This window comes from Camelus ferus, chromosome 4 (assembly GCF_009834535.1).
Source record: "Camelus ferus isolate YT-003-E chromosome 4, BCGSAC_Cfer_1.0, whole genome shotgun sequence".
Lineage (NCBI taxonomy): Eukaryota > Metazoa > Chordata > Mammalia > Artiodactyla > Camelidae > Camelus > Camelus ferus.
In genome coordinates this window covers 21,785,849-21,807,896 of record NC_045699.1, presented here as the reverse complement: position 1 = coordinate 21,807,896, position 22,048 = coordinate 21,785,849, and the positions used below count along the sequence as shown (strand labels likewise).

The 22,048-nt window shown below is 36.2% G+C and overlaps 1 protein-coding gene across 17 annotated transcripts in view; it reads left to right on the top strand.

Moving 5' to 3' along the window:
- Nucleotides 1-231: 231 nt before the first annotated feature.
- CCDC171 (coiled-coil domain containing 171) overlaps nt 232-22,048 on the top strand; it is a 488,107-nt gene continuing 466,290 nt past the window's right edge. For 11 of the 17 annotated variants that reach the window (XM_032477674.1, XM_032477673.1, XM_032477672.1 and 8 more), the window contains exons 1-3: nt 233-1,017; nt 8,651-8,808; nt 16,558-16,693. In XM_032477674.1, the coding sequence (XP_032333565.1) occupies nt 8,765-8,808; nt 16,558-16,693 (180 nt within the window). In that variant the 5' untranslated portion in view covers nt 233-1,017; nt 8,651-8,764. Of the gene's footprint in view, nt 1,018-1,057; nt 1,358-8,650; nt 8,809-16,557; nt 16,694-22,048 lie in introns of those variants that run through there. The other 6 variants (XM_032477676.1, XM_032477675.1, XM_032477677.1 and 3 more) reach the window with 4 other exon arrangements.

The window sequence follows — 22,048 nt, the reverse complement described above, 5'->3', positions numbered from 1 at the left end:
AGAAACCGAAGTATAAAGTATCAACTAGGAAAGCGTGTGGGGTGTGTGTGGGTAGGAAAGGAAAACGGAGCACACTGGAGCAAATGCTAATGCGCCGAAGACTTTTTTTCGAGGTACGCAGTTATGTAGTATTTATAATGAAAGGCGCTACAACAGCATCAGCGCACTGACCCGCATTCTTCCAGCCCTGTTACAGGGCTGGGACACAAGGGGAATGGAGGAGGGGACGAGAAGCCCAGTGCATGAGGAGAGCGGACAAAGCAGCGGGAAACCAGCCACTGGTGCACATGTCCAGCCCAGAGAATTTACCCGACTCTGGCACCAGACCACACAGGCGGAGGGGCTGCACTGGATCAGCTGGGGAACTGGCTTAAAAATGCAGGATCTGGGATCCGACCTCTTCAGATTTTTTTATTCAGGAGGCGGGGAAAAGGGGTCAGGGTTTAGAAACCTGCCTTTTCACAGTCGGCTCTCTGGGGATTCTGGGACGCTGACCCGGGCACCTCACGCTGAGACCACCACACTGGAGCGTGGGCTGAGGCGTCCTCACGTGGCGAGGGGCCGCGCCGGGACCGCGCGCGGTGGCGAGCGAGCCGTTCCTCAGCAACAGCGCATGCGCCGGCTCGCCTTCCAGAAGCGCCGCGCAGCTTCGCGGGCCGGGATCTTCCAATCGGAGCCCGGCGTTCTCCGAGTGCGTATCCCCGAGCTGCGGGCCGCTGGAGGCGGAGGAAAGGGGCGGGCTGGGGCGCGCCGGGAGGCCAGTGAAAGTCTGCGGCGCTCTGTGAGGGAGGTCGAGTCTCCGGAAGCGGCCGTTGTAAACACCGTTTCCCTGAGGCTAGTGCCCGTGTTGTCCCCTCTGTGCTATTTGTTCCGCCTCCCCGGGTCCTAGAGTCTGTCGAGTTCCAACAGTTTTTGCTCCGACCCTGGGATCTGCTTGGGCCTCTTTCTGCCTTTGAGATTTGAAGCTGCCCCAGGGGTTTGGGGTGTGCAGTCTGGATCACAGGACCACCCCCTGAGGTAACCTCCGGGTGTGGGGGCTTGGAGGCGAAAGACTTGGGCGGGGAGGTGTTGAGAGGAACGGTATGGGGGACTGCAGTGAGGGTTATGGGGTACCCCCAAGTTAGTTTAAGGCTAACTGGCTGTTCGTGTCGTCCGTGGGGACACGCCTCCGGCTCCCAGGGCTGGGTCTCTCCGCCTACCTGGAGGAAGGTCGTCTTGGAGCCTCCCAGCCAAAGACTGCTGCCTCAGTACCCAGAGAACTGGACACGGACCAGAGGGCTGGACCCAGAGGGTCTGGGCTTGGAGCGTCTTAGGTTTACAACTCCAGACTGCCGGGTTCTTTCCCTCCCGAGAATCAGTAAGTCCTTCGAGGACAGGGACCACATCTTTTCCACCTTTAAAATAAAAATGCCAGCCACACACTAGACATTCTATAAATGGTTGATAAACGAATGAATGTGTTGTGCTAGGCTTTCTATAGCTTCTACTCCAGGACTCTTAAGTGACGGAAAAGAGAGCTTTGAGTTTTTCCGAGGTTGTACAATTTCTGTAGAAGTGGAGCCTACTTTTGACTGTTCTATATTCCACGTAATGTTTATCCTAGGCAGATACACTCCTGCCCCCCGCCTCCGTTTTAATCAGATCTCCAATGATACTGGATAAGTTTACTTGAGAAGCAATTTCAGTTGGTGTTCAATCCTTTTGAATATATTACATACTGTTATTTTATAGTTGTTCTCATAATCCTGGAGGAAAGAACTTAGCATTTTTTTGTCACTTGTTTTATTGAACAGTTAGTGCCTTATAACAACAAACAAGCCTGTAACAGGAAATGAATATGGTTTCCCATGAAATGAAGAGGAAACAAAGGCAGTGCAACCTGCTAAAAGGAAAGTTGAGGGTAGTAGTTTTGGTGTGGACCCAATCCCCCTGGCATTAAGATTCCTATGTGTCAGATAAGGAGGATGGTCTTGGTCTCGTAAAGTCCCATTTAATCCTAAAATTGTTTGATAGTCTCATCCTGCTTGTCTTGGTCTTGTTTTGATGAAAGAACCGAATATTTCCTTTAAAGGTGAGCTCTCTGTTTGCTGATAGACACTCCTAACACATGTGTGGTTACTATTGAAGGAATATGGTCCATTGAAGACAGCACTGTGTTATGAAAGAGGATGGATTTATGAGTCAGCCATAATGTGGGTTTGAATTCTAACCCTCCCACTAAATACCTTTACACAAGTTACTCAGTCTCTCCAAACCTCAGTGTTCTCATCTGTGAAATGTGCATAATAATCTCTCGGATTATTAGAAGATTCAGTGAGGTCACATACGCTTAGTGTAGTATCTGGCATGTAGGAAGTGCTCAATAATAGGAGTTTTTATCTTTTTACCTCCCCACCCCTCCCTTTCCCCCTAATCTGTATGGATACACTGAGAGAAATGAGTCCATTCTGGATGACCCACAGAAGGGCTCAGATGTGAGGCAGGAAAATTTTGTACCAGCAGTGGCTCTGAAATATAAAGTAAAATTGTTCTTTCTGGCCAATACTTAACTCTCAGGATGTCTAGACTGTTGATCTGTTGGCCTCAATTGCCCTATAACTTATTTGTAAAAAACTTCTTACTGAAGAATGGTATATATAACAACCCCTCATCTATTTTAGTAGGATGGTGAGAATAGTCTCACTTCACTACCAAGAGAGGATTAATCTATTAACATATCAACATAAAACGCTGATTTAAACTTTGCCTTTATTTGCCACTGCCCAAAGGATGGCCTAGTTTTGGCCCAAGCCTGTGGAAATCTTACCTGGATTGATAAATCCAAGTTTGAGTCATATTTCATTAAAAAGACCATGACTTGTTGTTTATTTGGATGTGGGAAAGAATGATCCGTGTTTAAGAAATCTGCAGCATGGAACAGAAATGCTTCCTTGATAGGGGAGGTCTCACATGCTCCCTGGCTGGGATGAGCTGATGTCTTGAAGGTCGGTAGCAAGGTACAGAGTAGAGCTCTGGAGTCAGCCAATTTGGGTTTGAATCCTAACTCTGTCACTTACTAGAGATGCAATTTTGGACAACTGACTGAATATCTTTAGGCTTCAGTTTCCTTGGGTGTAAAATGGGAATATTAACAGTATCTTCCCTTTGGGGTTGGTGTAGAGTGAAATGAGGTAATCTATAGAAAGTTTTCAGCATGATACTTGGATAAGGGACGTTTGTCACAGTAGGAATGATGACAGGGAGTGGCTTTGAGGTATCCATTTGTTCATAAATAATGATGAATATTTTCAAATGGAAAGCATTATTTAAAGAGTTACACAGCTATTGAAGAAGAGAAAGGCTGACATTGATTACATATTATAAGAAATCTTTAATTATACATATAGATTAGCCAAATTATTGTTTATCTTAACTTGTGGCATTTCATCAAGAAGTTTCAGGTAAAGTTAGGAGGATGTATTATGTGGGGACCCTGCAATTCTTTGACTTCCTATTCCACTGATATTTTTATTACTGTATCTAGCTACTTTACCTTCCTCATCATTTCTTCTTTTCATTCCAGTGGAAGGAAAGGGAGATGTTGCTACATTTTCTCTGTCATATTCAATAGCATAGAAATCCCATCATAGTTTAAACTCAGTCATGCACCTGTATTTGGCCCTTAGTTGATTTAGTCTTCCTAAAACACTCAGGGGTAGGCCCTTGAACCCTAGTGTCATTGAGAGATGATATCAGAGAGAGAGGAAGCAAATAAGAGTTTGCTGAAGGAGACTATAGATAGGATTTTTTTTTCTATAATGATGAATTTTAAAAATTGAGCTATAATTCACATAACATTAAAGTCATCATTTGAAAGAGTGCAATTCAATGGTTTTTTAAATATATTAAGTTGTACAGCAGTCACCACTATGTAATTCTGTCAGTCCCACAAAGAATCCTCATACCTATTAGCAGTCAAACCCATTTCCCCCTGTTTCTGCCCTCTGACAACCACAGGTCTAGTTTCTGTTTCTATAGATTTACCTATTCTGGACATCTCATTTAAATGGAATTATACAGTATGTGTCCTTTTGTATCTGGCTTATTTCACTTAGCGTAGTGTTTTCAGTGTTCATCCATGTCATGGCATATATCAATCTTTCCGTCCTTTTTATGGTTAAATAATATTTCATATATCATTTATTTGTTGATCAGTTAATGGATATTAGGATTGTTTTCACTTTTTGGCTATTAGGAACAATGCTACTGTGAACATTTGTGTACACGTTTTTTGTTTAAGTCCAGTAGTTACCTTAGAATGTGTCTTGGTGTTGGTTGTGCTGGGTCAGTATTCTCAGATACGCAGTTTGTGTTTTCAATGTGTAGATCAAAATCTTTTCATATTCCAGGAAAATTTTCTTAAATTACAGTTTTTAGTGTTCTGTTTCCCTTGCTTTGATCTTATTCAGGGACTCCTGTTAACCTGCCTGTTGGTTATTCTTTGCCTGTTTTCAGTATTTTGTCACTTTTTCTTGAATCATTTTGATCTCTTTCTTCATTTTTAAAAAAAAAAATGTTACCACTGTTTCATTTCATATGTCCTTTAAGGCATTTTTTTGGTCATGTCTGTTTACTCTTGTATTTCCTCTAATTTAGTCTTCATTACTGACATGATCTTTTCTTTTATTTCTAATTCTTTCTGATCTTTGTCACCTTGTTTCTGAGGTTTTCTAATTCTGATTCCTATTCTTTTTGGCCTTAAACCATTTTGTTAGTGTCTTTTAGCTCAGTTTGAAATAGTAAGTTATAATTTTCATCTGTTTTGTGGGCACATTGTTCTGTTGGTCTTTTGTTTGTACAAGTCCATTCTTCTCTTTACTCTTTTTTCTAATATTCAATTTGTATGGGATTTGACCACATTACTTTTCTGTTGCTTATTTTTATGGAAGGTTCCTTTACCTGAACTTTGAGCAAGGTTTGGGAAAACTTTTCTAACTTCGTGGAACCCTCCCTGTCTTTTGTTTGTTGTGAGTGTTAAAAACTATGGTGGCTTGTTTCTGAGATTTCCTGATTCTGTTTCCTCCTACAGTTTGGTCTGGGCCATCTCTTTATTTTGTCTTTATTTCCCCTATCCTGCTCAATTTTGATTCCATCCTCTACTGATTCTCATTAGTGTGGACCCCTGTCCAGGAAGGGGACCTCGACAGGTCAGTTATGAAAGTCCATGAGGCTGGACTGTATCAGCCCTTTCAAGATTGTCTTCCCATATGCCTGTTACATGTGCCTGTTTTAGCCATGGCTCTCAGATTGTCCTGCAGTGCTTTCCCTTAACTGTCTGTTGACTCTTTGGGGACTCTTTCAGATGCAGCCTTGTTATTTTTGTCTGCTTTCTCCTCTGTAGACACCTTCACTCCCATACAGATTTTGTGGCTGTTGATGACTTGCCCTTATTCAGTTGTATTTTGTAATTCTTTTTGTTATAAATGTTGCCCGTGATTTTCTAGATTCTCTATTGAGTTACCTTAGATAGGATTTTTTACAAACTCTGTTATTTAAATTAATGAGGAAATTAAACTATAGAAAAACAAAGAGACTTTATAAAAGACACACAGACAGGGCTGGTGTGAGAATCCATTTTTGTATTTTATATGTCTTTCAACTTCTTTTTTTTTTTTTAACTCTACAAGAGCGTTTCCAAGCTTCTTATCCATACTAGTTTTCTGTTGTTGTGTAACAAGTTACCACAAACTTAGTGGCTTAAAACAGCTCTCATTTATTATTTCTCAGTGTCCATGGGTCAGAAGTCTGGGCACCAATTAACTGGGCCCTCTATTCAGAGCTTCACTAGCTTGTGGCCAAGGTGCGGCTGGCTATAGTCTCATCTGGAGGCTGGATGGCAAAGAATCTGCTACCCAGCTTATTCAGGTTCTTGGCAGAATTTGTGTACTGTTGATATCTGTATAACTAAAGGATGCAGTTTTTTACTGCCTGTGGGTGACGCTGCCTGCAGCTCCTTGTGACGTGGCCCTCTCCATAGGCAGCTCACAGCTTGGCAGTTCGCTTATTCAGGTCAGCAGATTGTCTGTCACTTCAATCGGCTAAGACAGAGTCTTATATAACATAATGCAGTCATCGGGGTGGCATCCTATTACCTTTGCCATTTTCTGTTGGTTAGAAGCAGGTCACAGGTTCTGTCCACAGTAAAGGGGAAGGTATTATACAAGAGAGAAACACCAGGGGGCAAAGATCATCTGCCTACTACATTAGCTGTATCAGTGACCTGGGAATCAATGAAACTTACACCTGAGCTATAGAAGACACTTTCTTTCTAGAAGACCATTCAGATCTGAAGATGTTCCAGACTGAAATAATGCACTGAAAAATGATGGTTTTCTTCAATTTAGTTTTATTGAAACAACTATGTTAAAATTTGGTAAACTGCCTCTTCTTGTACTTCTCTGCCCAAGATCAAGACAAAACTAAAAACAGCAGACATTGTTAAGACCCTAACCATATAAATCCTTTTCCTGTGAGGGACATAAGTGTTCTGTTTGTGCCTGTTGTGACACATAGGCACACACATGTACGTGTGTGTAGTAATCCTTTTCACAAAAATAGAAACATTTTATCTATGTACTTTTGAGCCTTGGACATTACTCTTAGGTATAGACGAGTCCCTTCCTTTTAGGTTTTGATTCTTTTACTTCTGTTTTGAAGGCAGTTTCCTTGGAGTGTGAGCTTTGGCGGCATGGTGGTCAGATGAAAAGTTTTGGGATTCAGTATCAGAAGAGCTTGACTGAGTTTTTGGTGTCCCCTACCTAGTAGCTGACTGGCCTTAGGCAAGTCATTTAAGCCTCTCTAATCATATGTTTCCTTGATTGAAGCGAAGATAATAGACCTGAGGTAAGGTAGTTTATGGTTTAACTGTATCCACAGTGACCTTATAGAAGGAGTTTGGGCTTTAGAGTTGGATAGTTATGAGTCGGAGTTTTGGTCCTGTAACTATGTGACTTTTGACAAAGTTCTAATCTCTGAGTCTTAGTTTTCTCTGTTGAAAATGGGCTAATCTTTACATTGCAGTGTTGTAAGGATCAGAGGTCTATAGTTCTATGTATAAATAAAGTATCAAGCATAGTGCTTGGCACTGTAGCAGCTGCTCACTAAGTTAATGATAGTGGTATGTTTGTCTACCACTGTTCACAAACGTAGTCTTTTAGGTCCCTGAAGAAATGGGACTTCTCCCTGCCCCCTAGTCTTGGTAAAAGTTCCATCCTCTTTGTCTTAGGACAGATTATTCTGCTATCACCTACTTGAATCACTATTTTAAAGATCCCTTACTGTTTGGCTCTAGGAGCCATTAGTCAGTTCTCAATACCGTAGTTGAGTCTATATCTCATTTAGCTTATTAGAGTCCCTTTTCTTTCAGTGATTTCTCTGAGTTGTTTACTGGAAACAGGGACAAATCAGTTTAGATTTTTTGTTGTTGTTTTCTAGCTATCCCTGTACACCTATAATTTCACTACACAATTATTTTGTTACATCTTTACCCCAGACCAAATCACCCCAAGTATTGCCTACTCCTTTCATTTATCAGGGATCATTGTATTTTCTCAGAGGGTTTGTGTTCAGTAATACAAACTGACAGTGACTGTGCACTCTGTGTGTGCTGTATGTATTATTTAAATCTAAAATATGTGAGATTGATATAGTTATCTCCTTCTTATGGTTGAGGAAACAAGCTCAGAGAGTTTGAATGACTTGCCCATGGCCACATACTTGTAAGATGCTTATTGGTATCCTAGCTCATAGCTCTCTAAGATCAAATCTCATGGTTTTTTTTAGGATATTGGACTTCTACTAAGAGCTATTTGTGAGATCTTCATATTTGTGTCTATTTGGACTTAGTTAATTATTATTATCTCTCTGATTGAAATGCGTACCCAGAGATTCCTTCATACTGTAGTAAAGTAACTTACTTTAAATGTTTGACTCTGTATGATTTGGAGTATCTCCCATAAAAGAGTGCTTCAGAGAGAAGGCCAGGGAAAGGGACAAATACTCTCCTCTTTCCTTCTTCCTCTTTAGTCCCTTGGGAGAAGGCTTTTGCAAATTACCATAAGCTCTTTTGTGTGTGGGAGTACTTTGGCCTCTTTGGATGTAGCATTGCATTAAAAATATCTCATTTATGAAAAAAGCTTTTGGGAACCAAAAAATGTTTCTGGTCTTCATTTTCTTTCAAACTGAATTCTGTGCTCTAGCGATAGGCACTAACTTATTCTTCTTCCAGTTTAAAAACAATTTGTCACTCTTTTATTACTTTTATTTGTGAAATTAAAATCATCCAATAGCATTAGCTTATTCTTACAAGAAGGAATATCTTTCTTTCTTTTTTTTTTAACATTTTTTATTGATTTATAATCATTTTACAATGTGTCAAATTCCAGTGTTCAGCACAATTTTTCAGGAGGAATATCTTTCTAATGTTTGTCACGTTTGTTTCTAATCTTTTTTTTTTTTAAAAGAAAACACTGTGGCTTTTTAAAATATAAGTATTTACATATTTTTTAGAGAATGTTTTAAAAAATACAATTAAGTCACAGAAAAGAAAAATCACCCATAGTCTCAGAACTTATATAAAAATCTACTATTATATTTTTTACTGTTTTGACAGACTTCAGCCCATGTGACCTGTAACTAACAGACATCTCGGACAGTTTTAATCATCAAAAACGAAGTGTATTGTTAAGCAACAGTGGGGTATTTTGGAAGAGTTGGAAGACTTGTCATGAGTATAAACACTACAAGTAATGCCCCTGGTGATATCCAAAGGTAAGCCTTCAGTCTCTTCCTCTAGCGAGGAATGCTTCTGGCTGCAAAGAGCAAGAAGTAAGTGATTAGAGGGGCTGATTATAAGAATTCTTATGGGAAAGTGAGGGAAGTAGAAATTTCATGGAATTAGAGGAGCAGGATTGATGCCTCATAGGAATCAGAACTGGATCTGGAGACTGTGTGGCTCTTTAGGCTCCTTAATTAGCTCAGTGTATGAAAATCAGTGTCTGTACTTTCTCTGGCCCATAGAGACATGGTTATTCTTTTTCACTTCTTTAAGTCTTTTCTTCTGCTTATTCATATTTCTGTGTAGACATTACTTGATTTGCCATAATCTCTGTGGTTCTATTTCCTCCTCTTTCCTCATGGCCCCAACTCTGATTCATCACTCTGGTTAAGCATTATGTTGGTTTTAGCTCCTGTTGCTAATTGTTCCTTTACTTGGAGTTTACATCCTAAGAATTGCTTTTGCTCACCTGTTTGAATCATTGATATCTGCCTTTGTGTGAGGTGCCTTACCTTTAGTTTATTGTTCATGTCTGATGTAAATAATATTAAAAATCTCAGTCTGTAATATAAAATGGAGCCGTTACAGAGAGTACAACTCAAAGTGTGGTTTACAAAGAAATAAGTACAAAAATTGAAAGTGGTTAGAAACTTTTATAATCACATAACAGTAATTTTCTGTTTGTTGAATCTAATAATAAAACACTTAGGGTTATATTTTATCTGTTTAAAAAATTTTTTTTTAGTTATCACTTTTAGATGTATTTTACAGGAGCAGTGAGGGTGTGTGGATAGTCCTTGCTCACATTTAGTTTGAAAAGAACTGATCTTGAGCACTTTTTCAGCAAGGATGTGTGGATTGGGCAAGCATCATGACTAACATGTAATTCACCTTATAAGTGGGATTTATTGTAAAAATATTTTCCACCTGTCTTTAGGAGCTACCTTAAATCCTTTCTGCAGCAAGATAGAGAATGCATAAATAAAATGTAAACATTTTCTTTGCTAAAATTTTATCTCAAGGAGAATTTTTTCTTTTATCAAATGTTGCAAGGGTTTAGAGTGATGAGTCTCATCAGCTGGTTCTCCACCACCACGATGAGGAAGATGGTTGAAAACTGCTAAATAAAATATCTTCAAGGTTACTTCTTGCTCTGATACCCTATTTTGTATATGTGCATATATATATTTATTGATATGTATATTTTAATGTAGATAATGCATGTGTTTTTAGAAAAGTTTTAAAAATACAAATAAATAAAACAATGAAACTGCTTATAATCTTATCACTTAGGATTAACTACTGATAGTATTTTGGTATTTACTTGTCCAGACCTTTTCTTTTGAAAATATAAATATATTATATAAATACATATTTTCAAAATTAGAATATTCACATTATTTAGTATCTTGCTTTTTCAATTTTGGGAGGAACATCTTGCCACATTAATCTACATCTGCCATAATTTTGTTGTTGAAGTATAGTTAATTTACAATATTGTGTTAGTTTCTGGTGTACAGCAAAATGATTCAGTTATATATATATATACATATTCTTTTTCATATTTTTTTCATTATGGTTTATTATAGGATATTGAATATAGCTTCCTGTGCTATACAGTAGGACCTTGTTGTTTATCTGTTTTATATATAGTCATTTGTATCTGCTAATCCCAGACTCCTAATTTATCCCTCCCCCACCTCCTTTCCCCTTGGGTAACCATAAATTTTTTTCTATGTCTGAGCCTGTTTCTGTTTTTTAAATAAGTTTATTTGTATTATATTTTAGATTCCACATATAAGTGATATCATATGGAATTTGGCTTTCTCTTTTTGATTTACTTCACTTGGTATGATAATCTCTAGGTCCATTCGTGTTGCTGCAAATGGCATTAGTTCATTCTTTTTATGGCTGTGTAGTATTCCTCTGTGTGTGTGTGTGTGTGTGTGTGTGTGTGTGTACATCACATTTTTATCCATTTATCTGTTGATGGATGTTTAGGTTGCTTCCAAGTCTTGGCTATTGTAAAGGGTCCTGTTGTGAACATTAGAGTGCGTGAATCTTTTTGAATTAGTTTTCTCCAGATACATGCCCAGGAGTGGGATTGCTGGATCATATGGTAACTCTATTTTTAGTTTTTAAAGGAACTTCCATACTGTTTTCCATAGTGGCTGCACCAATTTACATTCCTCCCAACAGTGTAGGAGGGTTCGTTTTCTCTAGACCCTCTCCAGCATTTGTTATTTGTAGACTTGTTAATGATGGCTATTCTGACCAGTGTGAGGTGATATCTCATTGTAGTTTTGATTTACATTTCTCTAATAATTTGTGATGTTGAACATTTTTCATGTGCCTATTGGCCATCTGTATGTCTTCACTGGTGAAATGTCTATTTAGAAATGTCTGTTTCTACTCATTTTTTGATTGGGTTGTTTGATTTTTTGTTATTGAGTTGTATGATCTGTTTGTGTATTTTGGAAATTATTGTTGCTTGCATCGTTTGCGAATATTTTCTCCCCTTCCTTGGGTTGTCTTTTCATTTTGTTTATGGTTTCCTTTGCTGTGCAAAAGCTTATAAGTTTGATTAGGTCCCATTTGTTTATTTTTTATTTCTATTACCTTGGGAGACTGCATCTATCATAATTTTTAATGGCTGAGTTACTCTTAAGAATTTGAGAATCTGGATCAGTGATGTTATTTAAATTATGCTATTTACCACTAATCTACTTTCTGTCTCTGTGTCTTTTTTGAACAATTTCTATAAAAGGTATCATACAATATATGGTAATTTGTGTCTGGCTCCTTCCACTAGGCATGTTCTTCAGATTTATCATGGAGTAACAGGTACTACAAGTACTTTGTTTCTTTTTATTGCTGAATATTATTCCATTTTACAGATACACTATTTTGGTTACCTACTCACCAGTTGATAGACATTTGGTTGTTTCCATATTTTGGCTATTACAAATAATGCTGCTATGAACACTTGTTTCCAAGTCTTTGTGTGGGCATATGATTTCATTTCTCTTGTGTGGATTCTTAGGAGCACCATTACTGCTTCATACAGTAAACTGATGTTAAAATTCTTAAGAAATTGCCAAATTGTGTTCTAAAGTGGCTGAACCATTTTACATTTCCACCAACAATGTATAAGGGTTTTAGTTTCTTCATCCTCACTAACACTTGTTATTTCTTGATGTTTTGATTGTAGCCAGTCTAGTGAGTGAAAAGTGGTATGTAATTGTGTTTTTTTTTTCTTTGTGATTTTAGTTTGCATTTTCCTAATAAGTGATGATGTTGAACATGTTTGCACGTTCTTTGCTTTTTTGGCCGTTTGTATATCTTCCCTGGTAAAAAGTCTAGTCAGATCTTTTGCCCAATTTTAAATTGGGTTGTTATCTTTTTGTTATTGAGCTTAATGAGTTCTTTATATATTCTGGATACAAGTCTTTTATCAGATGTGTAATTTGCAAATACTTTCTCCCATCTGTTGGCTTGACTTTTCATTTTCTTAATAATGTCTTTTGAAGTACAAAAATTACTAGTTTTTTTTATTAAGGTCAGTTCTTTTTCTTTATGGATTGTGCTTTTGGTTTGATATCTAAGAAATCTTTGCCTAGCTTAAGGTCATGAAGATTTTTCTCCTATGTTTTCTTCTAGAAGTTTTATAATTTTAGGTTTTACATTTAGGTCTGTGCTCAATTTTAAGTTACTTTTAATGTATGGGGTGAGGCAAGGGTCTAAATTTATCTTTTGCTTGTGGGTATCCAGTTGTTTCAGCACCATTTGTTGATAAAACTATCTTTTCCCCATTGAATTTCCTTGACACTTTTGTTGCAAATTAATTGACTATCTATGTATGAGTTTATTTTTATAGTCTCAATTCTGGTGCATTAATCTACATGTCTATTCTCACTTCAACTCCACACTTTTTATTACTGTACATTTTTGGTAAATTTTGAATTTAGAAGGTACAAACCCTTCCATTTGCTCTTCTTGAAGATTGTTTTGGTTTTTATGAGTCCTTTTCTTTTCCATATAAATTTTAAGATCAACTTGTCATTTGCTGAAAAAAAAAAAGAAAGGCCTTTAGGGATTATGTTGAATCTGTAGGTCAATTTGGGGAAAATGTCTACCTTAAAATGCAGAGTCTTCATATACATGAGTATGAATGTGGAAGGTCTTTTCATTTATGTAGGTCTTCAGTTTCTTTCAACAAGATTTTGTACTTTTCAGTGTAGAAGTGTTGGATGTCTTTTGTTAAATTTTTTTTTTTAACATTTTTTGTTGAGTTATAGTCATTTTACAATGTTGTGTCAAATTCCAGTGTAGAGCACAATTTTTCAGATATACATGAACGTACATATATTCATTGTCACATTTTTTTCGCTGTGAGCTACCACAAGATCTTGTATATATTTCCCTGTGCTATACAGTATAGTCTTGTTTATCTATTCTACATATGCCTGTCAGTATCTACAAATTTTGAACTCCCAGTCTATCCCTTCTCACCCTCCCACCCTGGGCAACCACAAGTTTGTATTCTATGTCTATGCTATGAGTCTGTTTCTGTTTTGTATTTATGTTCTTTTTTTTTTTTTTTTTTTTTTTTTTAGATTCCACATATGAGTGATCTCATAGGGTATTTTTCTTTCTCTTTCTGGCTTACTTCACTTGGAATGATATTCTCCAGGGACATCCATGTTGCTGCAAATGGTGTTATGTTGTCGTTTTTGTCTTTTGTTAAATGAATCTATTTTATTCTTTTTGATGCTATCTAAGTGGAATTAATTTTTAATTTCATTTTTGGATTATTTATTGCTACTATATGGAAATGTGATAGATTTTTGTCTACTGATGTTATATTCTGTGACCTTGCTGAAATTATTTTTTATTTTTAGTCTTTGCTTCTTAATGGATTTCTTAGGATGGTCTTACAGTATTATTTTCCATTTTACTTCTTCCCTTCATATATATATATATATATAAAATTTATTTATTTGTTTATTTATGCCTGATTGCATTGTCTATAACCTCCAGCACAATCTTGAATAGAAGTATTAATGGCAGACATCTTTGTTTTGTTCCCAGTGTTAGGAAGGCTTTCAGTGTTTTGCCATTAAGTATGATGGTACTTGTAGGTTTTTGATAAGAGGCCCTTTATCAGATTGATGAAAATTTCCTTTTATTCCTAGTTTGTTGAGAGGTTTTCTTTTTTAAACATGAGTGGGTGTTGGATTTTGTCAAATGCTTTTTTTGTATCTACTGAAATGATCATGTAGTTTTTGTCCTTTGTTTTAGTAAAATGGTATATTACATCAATTGATTTTCAGATATTATACTAATTTTCTATTTTTGGAATACATTCCAATTACTTATGCTATATAATCTTTTTAAGATGTTGCTGGATTTGGTTTGCTGATGTTTTGAGGATTTTTTTCTACTCCTTTTCATGAGAGATACTGGTCTCTAGCCTTCCTTTCTTGTGATTTCTGTCTCATTTTCGTATTAGGTAATGCTGGACTCAGAATAATTTGAGAAGTGTTTCCTCCTCCTGTAATGTGAGGACTGGTATTATTTCTTCTTTAAAGTTTGGTAGAATTTACCAGGGAAGCAATCTGGACTTGGGCTTTCTTTATAGTTAGATTTTTAAAGTTATTAACTCAATGTTGTTATCTGTTGTAGATCTATTCAGATTTTCTATTTCTTTTTGAGTTACTTTTGGTAATTTCTGTTTTTTTAGGGATTTATCTATTTGATTTAAATTGTCTAATTTGTTGTCATGAAGTTGTTCATGGTATTCATAATAATCCTTCTAGGTTGGTAGTGCCATTCCTCCTTTCATTCTTTATTTTTATAATTTGAGCTTCTTCTCTTTTCTTTGTCTGTCTAATGGAAGATTGATCAAGTTTATTGATCTTTTTAAAGAACCAAATTTTGGTTTTGTTGATTCTGTATTGTTTTATTTTAGTCTTATTTTTTAAAAATTAAAATTACATATGTACATTACTTAAAGACAGTTATTCTGCAAGGCTTGCTTACTGCTCTTAGGAAAAATAGCAGTACTTATTACCTTTTATTACCTTGAGACATGTAACTCTTCATCCCTAGAAACAGTCGTTTTCAACTATCTGAAATGATTTTTTAAAATCCATATCTCTTTCAAAATAATTTTTTTTTACATTGCTGTTTGATTTTTCAGGTTTACCTACTTTTTACTACCGAAGATCATAATTGAGTTTTCATTCATGCTTGACTCCCTTTTCTATTCTCTCTACATTTAGTGATATTATAATCTTGCTTAGATTAGTTATTCAGTCTTCACATTATTATATAATTATGAAAAGTTCCTAGTTGAGCCTTGTAGTAGTATTTAGTGACAGTATTTTTTCACTTGCACATTTTGTTTTTCTGGGATTTAATAGTTGTGTCATTTATTGTTTACTTGGTTTAATATCCATTAACTTATGAATTCAACCTCATACTCCCACCAAGTTGCATAAATCTCTTAATATGTTCAATAGTTGAAGTATTCTGTTATTTTCTGTTTTCATCTTCTTAAAGAAATCACTCCTGGAGGTGTTGGCCAGTTCAGTTTGGACAGATTACCCTTTAAGGGATTTGCTGCACAGCTGTCACTTGTTGCTTAATTTCATCACTATCTTAGACATCCCTTTGCCACTTCCTTGTCTTAAATACCCTGCTTCTGGAATCCCATGTCCTCTCTTTCTCAGTGTGGGTCCATATTTTGGTGAAGCAAATCTTCCAATAGCTTCTTGAGAAAGTTCATTGTAGGTAAATGTTTTCGTGCCTTGCAGATCTGTAATAGTCTTTCTCATACCCTTGTCTTTGAATGGTAGCTTATTGGACATAAAATTCTAAATTGGAAATTATTTTCTCTTGGAATTTTTTCAGGCATCTGGGAGATTTTTTGTTTACATTTATTTATTTAGTTTTTCGTTTCTTAATTTGTGTTTTTGATTTCCAAGGGCTGTTTTGACCCATGAATATTTTATTTTTAATCACATCCAGTTTTTGTTTTATGGATGTTATATCCTCTACTATTTTTCTGAGGATATTAATGTTAGGTCTTTCTTCTCTTTCTTTAAAGTCACTCCCCTCCCCCTAATAATCTTTGACTACTACCCAACCCCCCTGTCCTGCACTTTGTGGTCTCCATCTTTTTTATTAGATGTTAACTTCTGTGATCCTTGGCTGTCTGTTCATATTTAAAACTAAGGACCTAAAAAGATGATTGGATGCTGAGTGTGTGAGGCTCTCTCTGTAGAGTGATCTGGTTATGCTGTTTTGCTGGAGAGCCCCTAGCTGCAGCATTTTTAGTCTGTTATTTTAAAGCATGAATCTGTATTCTCGTACAGTTTTTTTTTTGTAATGTGTATTACATTTGCAAAAAGTAAAATATTTTATTTAAAAAAGTAGAAAGGGAAGAGTTCAGTCTTTCCCAGAACTTCTCAGCTTGTGATATGATCATATACCCTTTCAAGTACCAATCTTGAACAACGTGGTGGTTTCCCAGTGAACAGTGGTTTGTTTCTATTCATATACTTCTTTGTATTTTTATCTAGCTTTTACAATCGATCTTTTATTGGCATGTAAGTCTCTTTAGGGCAAGTACCGTAACATATTCCCTGTATTTTTTGAAAAATAAGTTACCAGAAATAACTGAAATGCTGGAAATTTACTTCTTAAGAATTATATTTTATTTTTATCTCGTTTTATAGATTAAAGAATGCCTCATCTGATACAAAACAAGCGGTTAAAAGTGAAACAGACTTGGATATTACTGCTGATCTTAGAAAAAAGCTCCATCGGGCTAAGAAAGAAAAATTAGAAATAACAACTAAGCACAATGCAGAGGTAGAATTTATTTTCCTCTCAAATAATGTTAAAAGTTTGATTGTTTTAGATTCATTTTATATTACAAACTCCTTGTTTTAGCATCACTTTAACATTTTTGTGCCTAAAAAGGAAATTTTAATAAAATAGGTAGTTTTTAAAATGATGGAATTGTATAGGAGCGTTAAAGTAGAAATTTAATGAATTATTATGTCTTTTGGTATGTTGTCTTAAATTTATTTTAATTAATGAGTTATACTTGATCAAAAGTATTAATTGATGAATGCATTTGGTGACTAAAGGATTTGTAAATTAGACATTTTGGAAATCTTAATGTAGGTTCCTTTTGCTCTCAGTCATAAAACAATCTCTTAAGTAGATTTGAGTGTGAAATTTTTAATCATAGTTAATTCATGAATTGTGTTGGTTTCTTTTTTATTATATTATTGTATCTTTTATTAGTATGTGTGTATATATATATAAATATATATATTTCACATGTATATGCATATATTCCAAGGACAATAGTTACCTTTCACCCTAAGATAATTCATGAGTTATATGTTTATGTCTCTTCTGTCTGTTGTGTTTTTTCTCTGTTTTCTTTTTTTTTTCTCTATTTAAATTTTAGTCATTCTTAAAGCTCAGCTTAGGCAGCCTGATGTAGTGGAAAGAATATCAAGTTATGCAGACTTGGACTCATTCTTGGCCCTTCCATTTACAAGATATGTGACTTTGGGCAAGTTATTTATCCTGTACATCATTGGCTTCTCATTGTGAATGCTGGTCCCAAAGGGTTGTTGAGATAATTAAGTGAAACAGAATTTGTCAGATGCCTATGCACTGTAATAGTAGTTGTAATTTATTGACAGTTAAGCAAAAGCAGTGTATTTTCCTTCCTGTTTTGCTAAATTTTCATACTGTTTTGTCAGGAAACCTCTTAAAGCCCCGCTAGGTGAAAGTGATTACTCCTTTCTTTGCTCTGCCATAACATGTTGCTATTACAGATATTTTAGAGCTAAAACATTTGTTTCATGCTTACCTGCTCTTTAGTCCTAAAGTTTCCTTAGGGCTGAAAGCAGTGACCATGCTTTGTCTTTGTACCTCTCAAGTTGCTTATTGGCACATAGTAGGCTCTCAGAGGCTGTGTGTTGAATAAATGTTTGGAAAAATGATTTTTTTCAGGTTGTCTAAGGAATAGTGGTTTATGATTAAAATTGCAAGTGATGAGTATTTGACTGTTTTATTTGTATTTTTTGCGGCAGCTGAGGCAATTTTAAAGTGATACTTGAAGTAGTAATTGCTTTTATTTATGTTGTAATATTATATACTGAATATAAAGTAGCATGTGTTAAATGGATGCTAATTGTTCATACTCTCCTCAATCTCCAAAACTTATTTTCTAAAACCAAATATACATTTTACTTGAGAATATTAGTATCATGATAGTCATTCATCCATTAAATATATTCTTTCACATATATTTCCAGTTGTCATCACATTCCTTTTAGCAGAACATATTATTTATCCTCTTTTATTTGATCAAAATGTTTTGAAGTATGTGTTCACAATAAAGAGACAGGAAATTATCTCAGGGAAGAAAGGTTTTCTCAAAATAGGTAGTTATAATTGGTTCAGCTCCAGGTTTATATGGCTGTTCATTCTTATTGTTTCAGTTATTTGTATTATGTAGTAATTTTACTCATATTATGTGGTAATTTTTAGTCATATAATCTCCCACATATGCCCATTATAAAGCAAGGCAGAGAGGAATCAAACTATCTAAAAACTAAGGCCAGATATTTGCCCTGTCAGATACTCCTAATGCTCACACATGTCATGTTGGATGATTTGCACACAATATCTTTAAAATCTAATTGTTCAACAATAGATGAATGGATAAAGAAAATGTCTTATGTGTATGTATATATGTGTGTGTGTAGACATATGTGTATATATATATATATATATATATATATATATATATATATATATATATATAATGGAGTATTATTCAGCTATAAAAAGGAATGACATCTTGCCATTTGTGACAACACAGATTGACCTTCAAGGCACAATAATACAGATGTGTGAAATAGGACAAGAGACTATGAAACTATTCATTCAGATATTTCATTGGCCCAGATAGTGATGATAGAGCAAGAAAATACTCTAGAGAAATGAGGATGGGAAAGGATAAAGAAGAGCAATATAACTTTCTTTACCCAAAAGGTACTGGATATCTAGAACCAAGCAGTAGGCTTTTAGGGTTTAGGACCTGAAGGTGTTGTTTGACTGACCTAGCCAGTTCTCTTAGGAGTAGGGATTCTTAAGCTGGGGATCCTTAGAAACCAAGAAATCAAGGAATCTGTGTACTTGGATAGGGGGACATTACATTTTTATTTTTATTAACTTCTAACTCTTATTAAGCATTTCATTTAGTTATGAAGGGCATATAGCTCAAGTGGTAGAGCACATGCTTAGCATGCCTGAGGTCCTGGGTTCAATCCCCAGTACCTCCTCTAAAAATAAGTAAATAAATCTAATAGCCTACACCCCCACCCCTGAAAAAAAGAAGTAACATAGATTTGGCATCATAAGTTGGTTTTTATATTTTATATTTGTTTTTATACTTTGATTTCCTTTGTTATCCTGTGTATTTCATTTTATGCATCTAGTTACATTTTTCTCTGGAGGCTTTGCCAGATTGACAAAGAGATGATGTAAAAGTGGTGAAAAAACTTTTTTTTGGAGGCTGAGACATGCTTGAAAGGGCATGAAGGAAGATATGAAGGAAGCTATGGAGAGTGACATAAAGAGGAGGTTCTAAGATAGCTGATTGAAAATAAGGACCTGGAATTATGCAGATCTGTTTTGAAAAGGAGGGAGACACCATTTTTGCTGCTGTTGCATATGTCATTTGCACTGCTGTTTTAGTGCATATGTTGAACTTTAAGTGAGAAAACAACCTCATGGGTAGGGTTTTTTTTTTCTCAGCCATGTGGAAATCAAGTAAGGCCCAATCAAACTAAAAGAAGGACATTAATGGAGGAAATTGATTGTATACATGATGGAAGACCTAGGAATCCAAACAGAGAATGATGATGCCACCCAAAGTTTAGTAACAGCGGGAAACCACCACCACCTCTAGGCCAGGGGGCCAATGGGAGGAGACAATGTTACAAGAGTTTGTACGCTGAAACTGTCTAGAGTAGGTAGAACCATGGGAGGGGCTGTTCAGCCAGTGCTGGGATGTTGGAAGGAAAGGATGGGGAGCTGGAACCTGAAAAGAGATGCAGCTATTGCCAGAGACACTGCCAGAAATAGAGCCTGTTTGGCAATGGAGCATGGGAATTACAATTCCTGTGATATAATAGAGTAGAGCAAAGAACGGGGCTTGGGAAATGGATCTGAGATCAAAAGGGCAAATGATTGGCAGTCCATGCTTTGTGCTCTTCAGCATTCATTATCATGCTTTTACTTATCTGTGACACCCATGCAATAATATCTTGTTCCTGCATAACACTGCAGGTTGTAACTCAAACATCCTCTACACAAAAATGCTCTCACCCACTCCAAAATGGGAGACCCGAAGGCTTATTAGTCACTGCATTCATCTCACAGATGATACATATCCTCACCACCAGATTCTTATAATTTGGTGTCTCATGAATTTAATTGAAACAAATGCTACTAACATTCTTCATATAATGCCAGACGGGAGGAGCAAAGAAAAAAATCACTACTGTATACATGTAACAGATATGCAGAGCTGCTGCAGTTCTTATTCTTAGAACTGGTCCCAAGGTTATAAGCTGATATTTATCATTTCTGTCACAATTGATTCCTTTTTCCCTTTCTCCTCTGCCAGCATTTCCCTTGGTGGAGTGACCACATCTTCATTCTTGAAAAGTTTGATTCTATACTGGTGCTGCCTCTATTGGATGTCAGAAGATATGGGTGTACTAAGGGTCATATCATTGAATCCCCAGGTTTCCATGGTCTTCCCTGCATCACTGTCTCCTTGGTAATCAGGATCAGTCACTCAGCCAATATAGTAACTCCTTTCTTTACCTTCTGTTTCAGTGGCCCAAGGAGCCCAAAACTACCCTAGAGGTTATCTCGGCTTCCATCTTAATGGATTTTTTTTAACATTTTTTATTGATTTATAATCATTTTACAATGTTGTGTCAAATTCCAGTGTTCAGCACAATTTTTCAGTTATTCATGGACATATACACACTCATTGTCACATTTTTTTCTCTGTGAGTTATCATAACATTTTGTGTATATTTCCCTGTGCTATACAGTGTAGTCTATTCTACAATTTTGAAATCCCAGCCTATCCCTTCCCACCCTCCACCCCCTGGTAACCACAAGTCTGTATTCTCTGTGAGTCTATTTCTGTCCTTTATTTATGCTTTGTTTTTGTTTTTTAGATTCCACATATGAGTGATCTCATATGGTATTTTTCTTTCTCTTTCTGGCTTACTTCACTTAGAATGACATTCTCCAGGAGCATCCATGTTGCTGCAAATGGCATTATGTTGTCGGTTTTTATGGCTGAGTAGTATTCCATTGTATAAATATACCACATCTTCTTTATCCAGTCACCTGTTGATGGACATTTAGGCTGTTTCCATGTTTTGGCTATTGTAAATAGTGCTGCTATGAACATTAGGGTGCAGGTGTCATCCTGAAGTAGATTTCCTTCTGGATACAAGCCCAGGAGTGGGATTCCTGGGTCATATGGTACTTAATGGATTTTCTTAAGAAAATTTTTTTATTGTGGTAAAAAATATGTAAGATAACATTTACCATTTTAACTATTTTAAGTATATAATTTAGTTATGTGTAGTTATATTCATAGTGCTGTGCAACCATCAGCAGTATCTGTTTTCAAAATTTTTCGTCATCCCAAACAGAAACTGTCTACCTGTTGAGCAATAACCCCCCTGCCTTCCTTCCCCCTTCCCCCACCCCTAGTAACCTCTAATCTACTTTGTTTCTATGAATTTGAATATTCTAGGTAGATAACCTCCTATAAGTCACACTATAGAATTTTTGTCCTTTTGTGTTTATTTAATTTGCATGTTTTCAAGGTTAATCCATGTTGCAGTGTGTTTCAAAATGGATCATTTTGTGTCACCTGGTGGAAGTATTCAACCTTTGTGAATTAAAATCTCTTTCAAAATATCAAAGCCCAAAGTTGCATGGATTGGGGTTGAGGGGTGTGGAACTCAGTGAGTGGGTTAGTAGATGGTAAGGTTATCAGAGGCTAGGTTAAATAGAGAGAGGCTGCTCCCACTTCCATCCTTTATTTCCTGAATCTGTGTATGGGAGATACTAGTATCCAGTTCAGAGCTTCTACGTTTC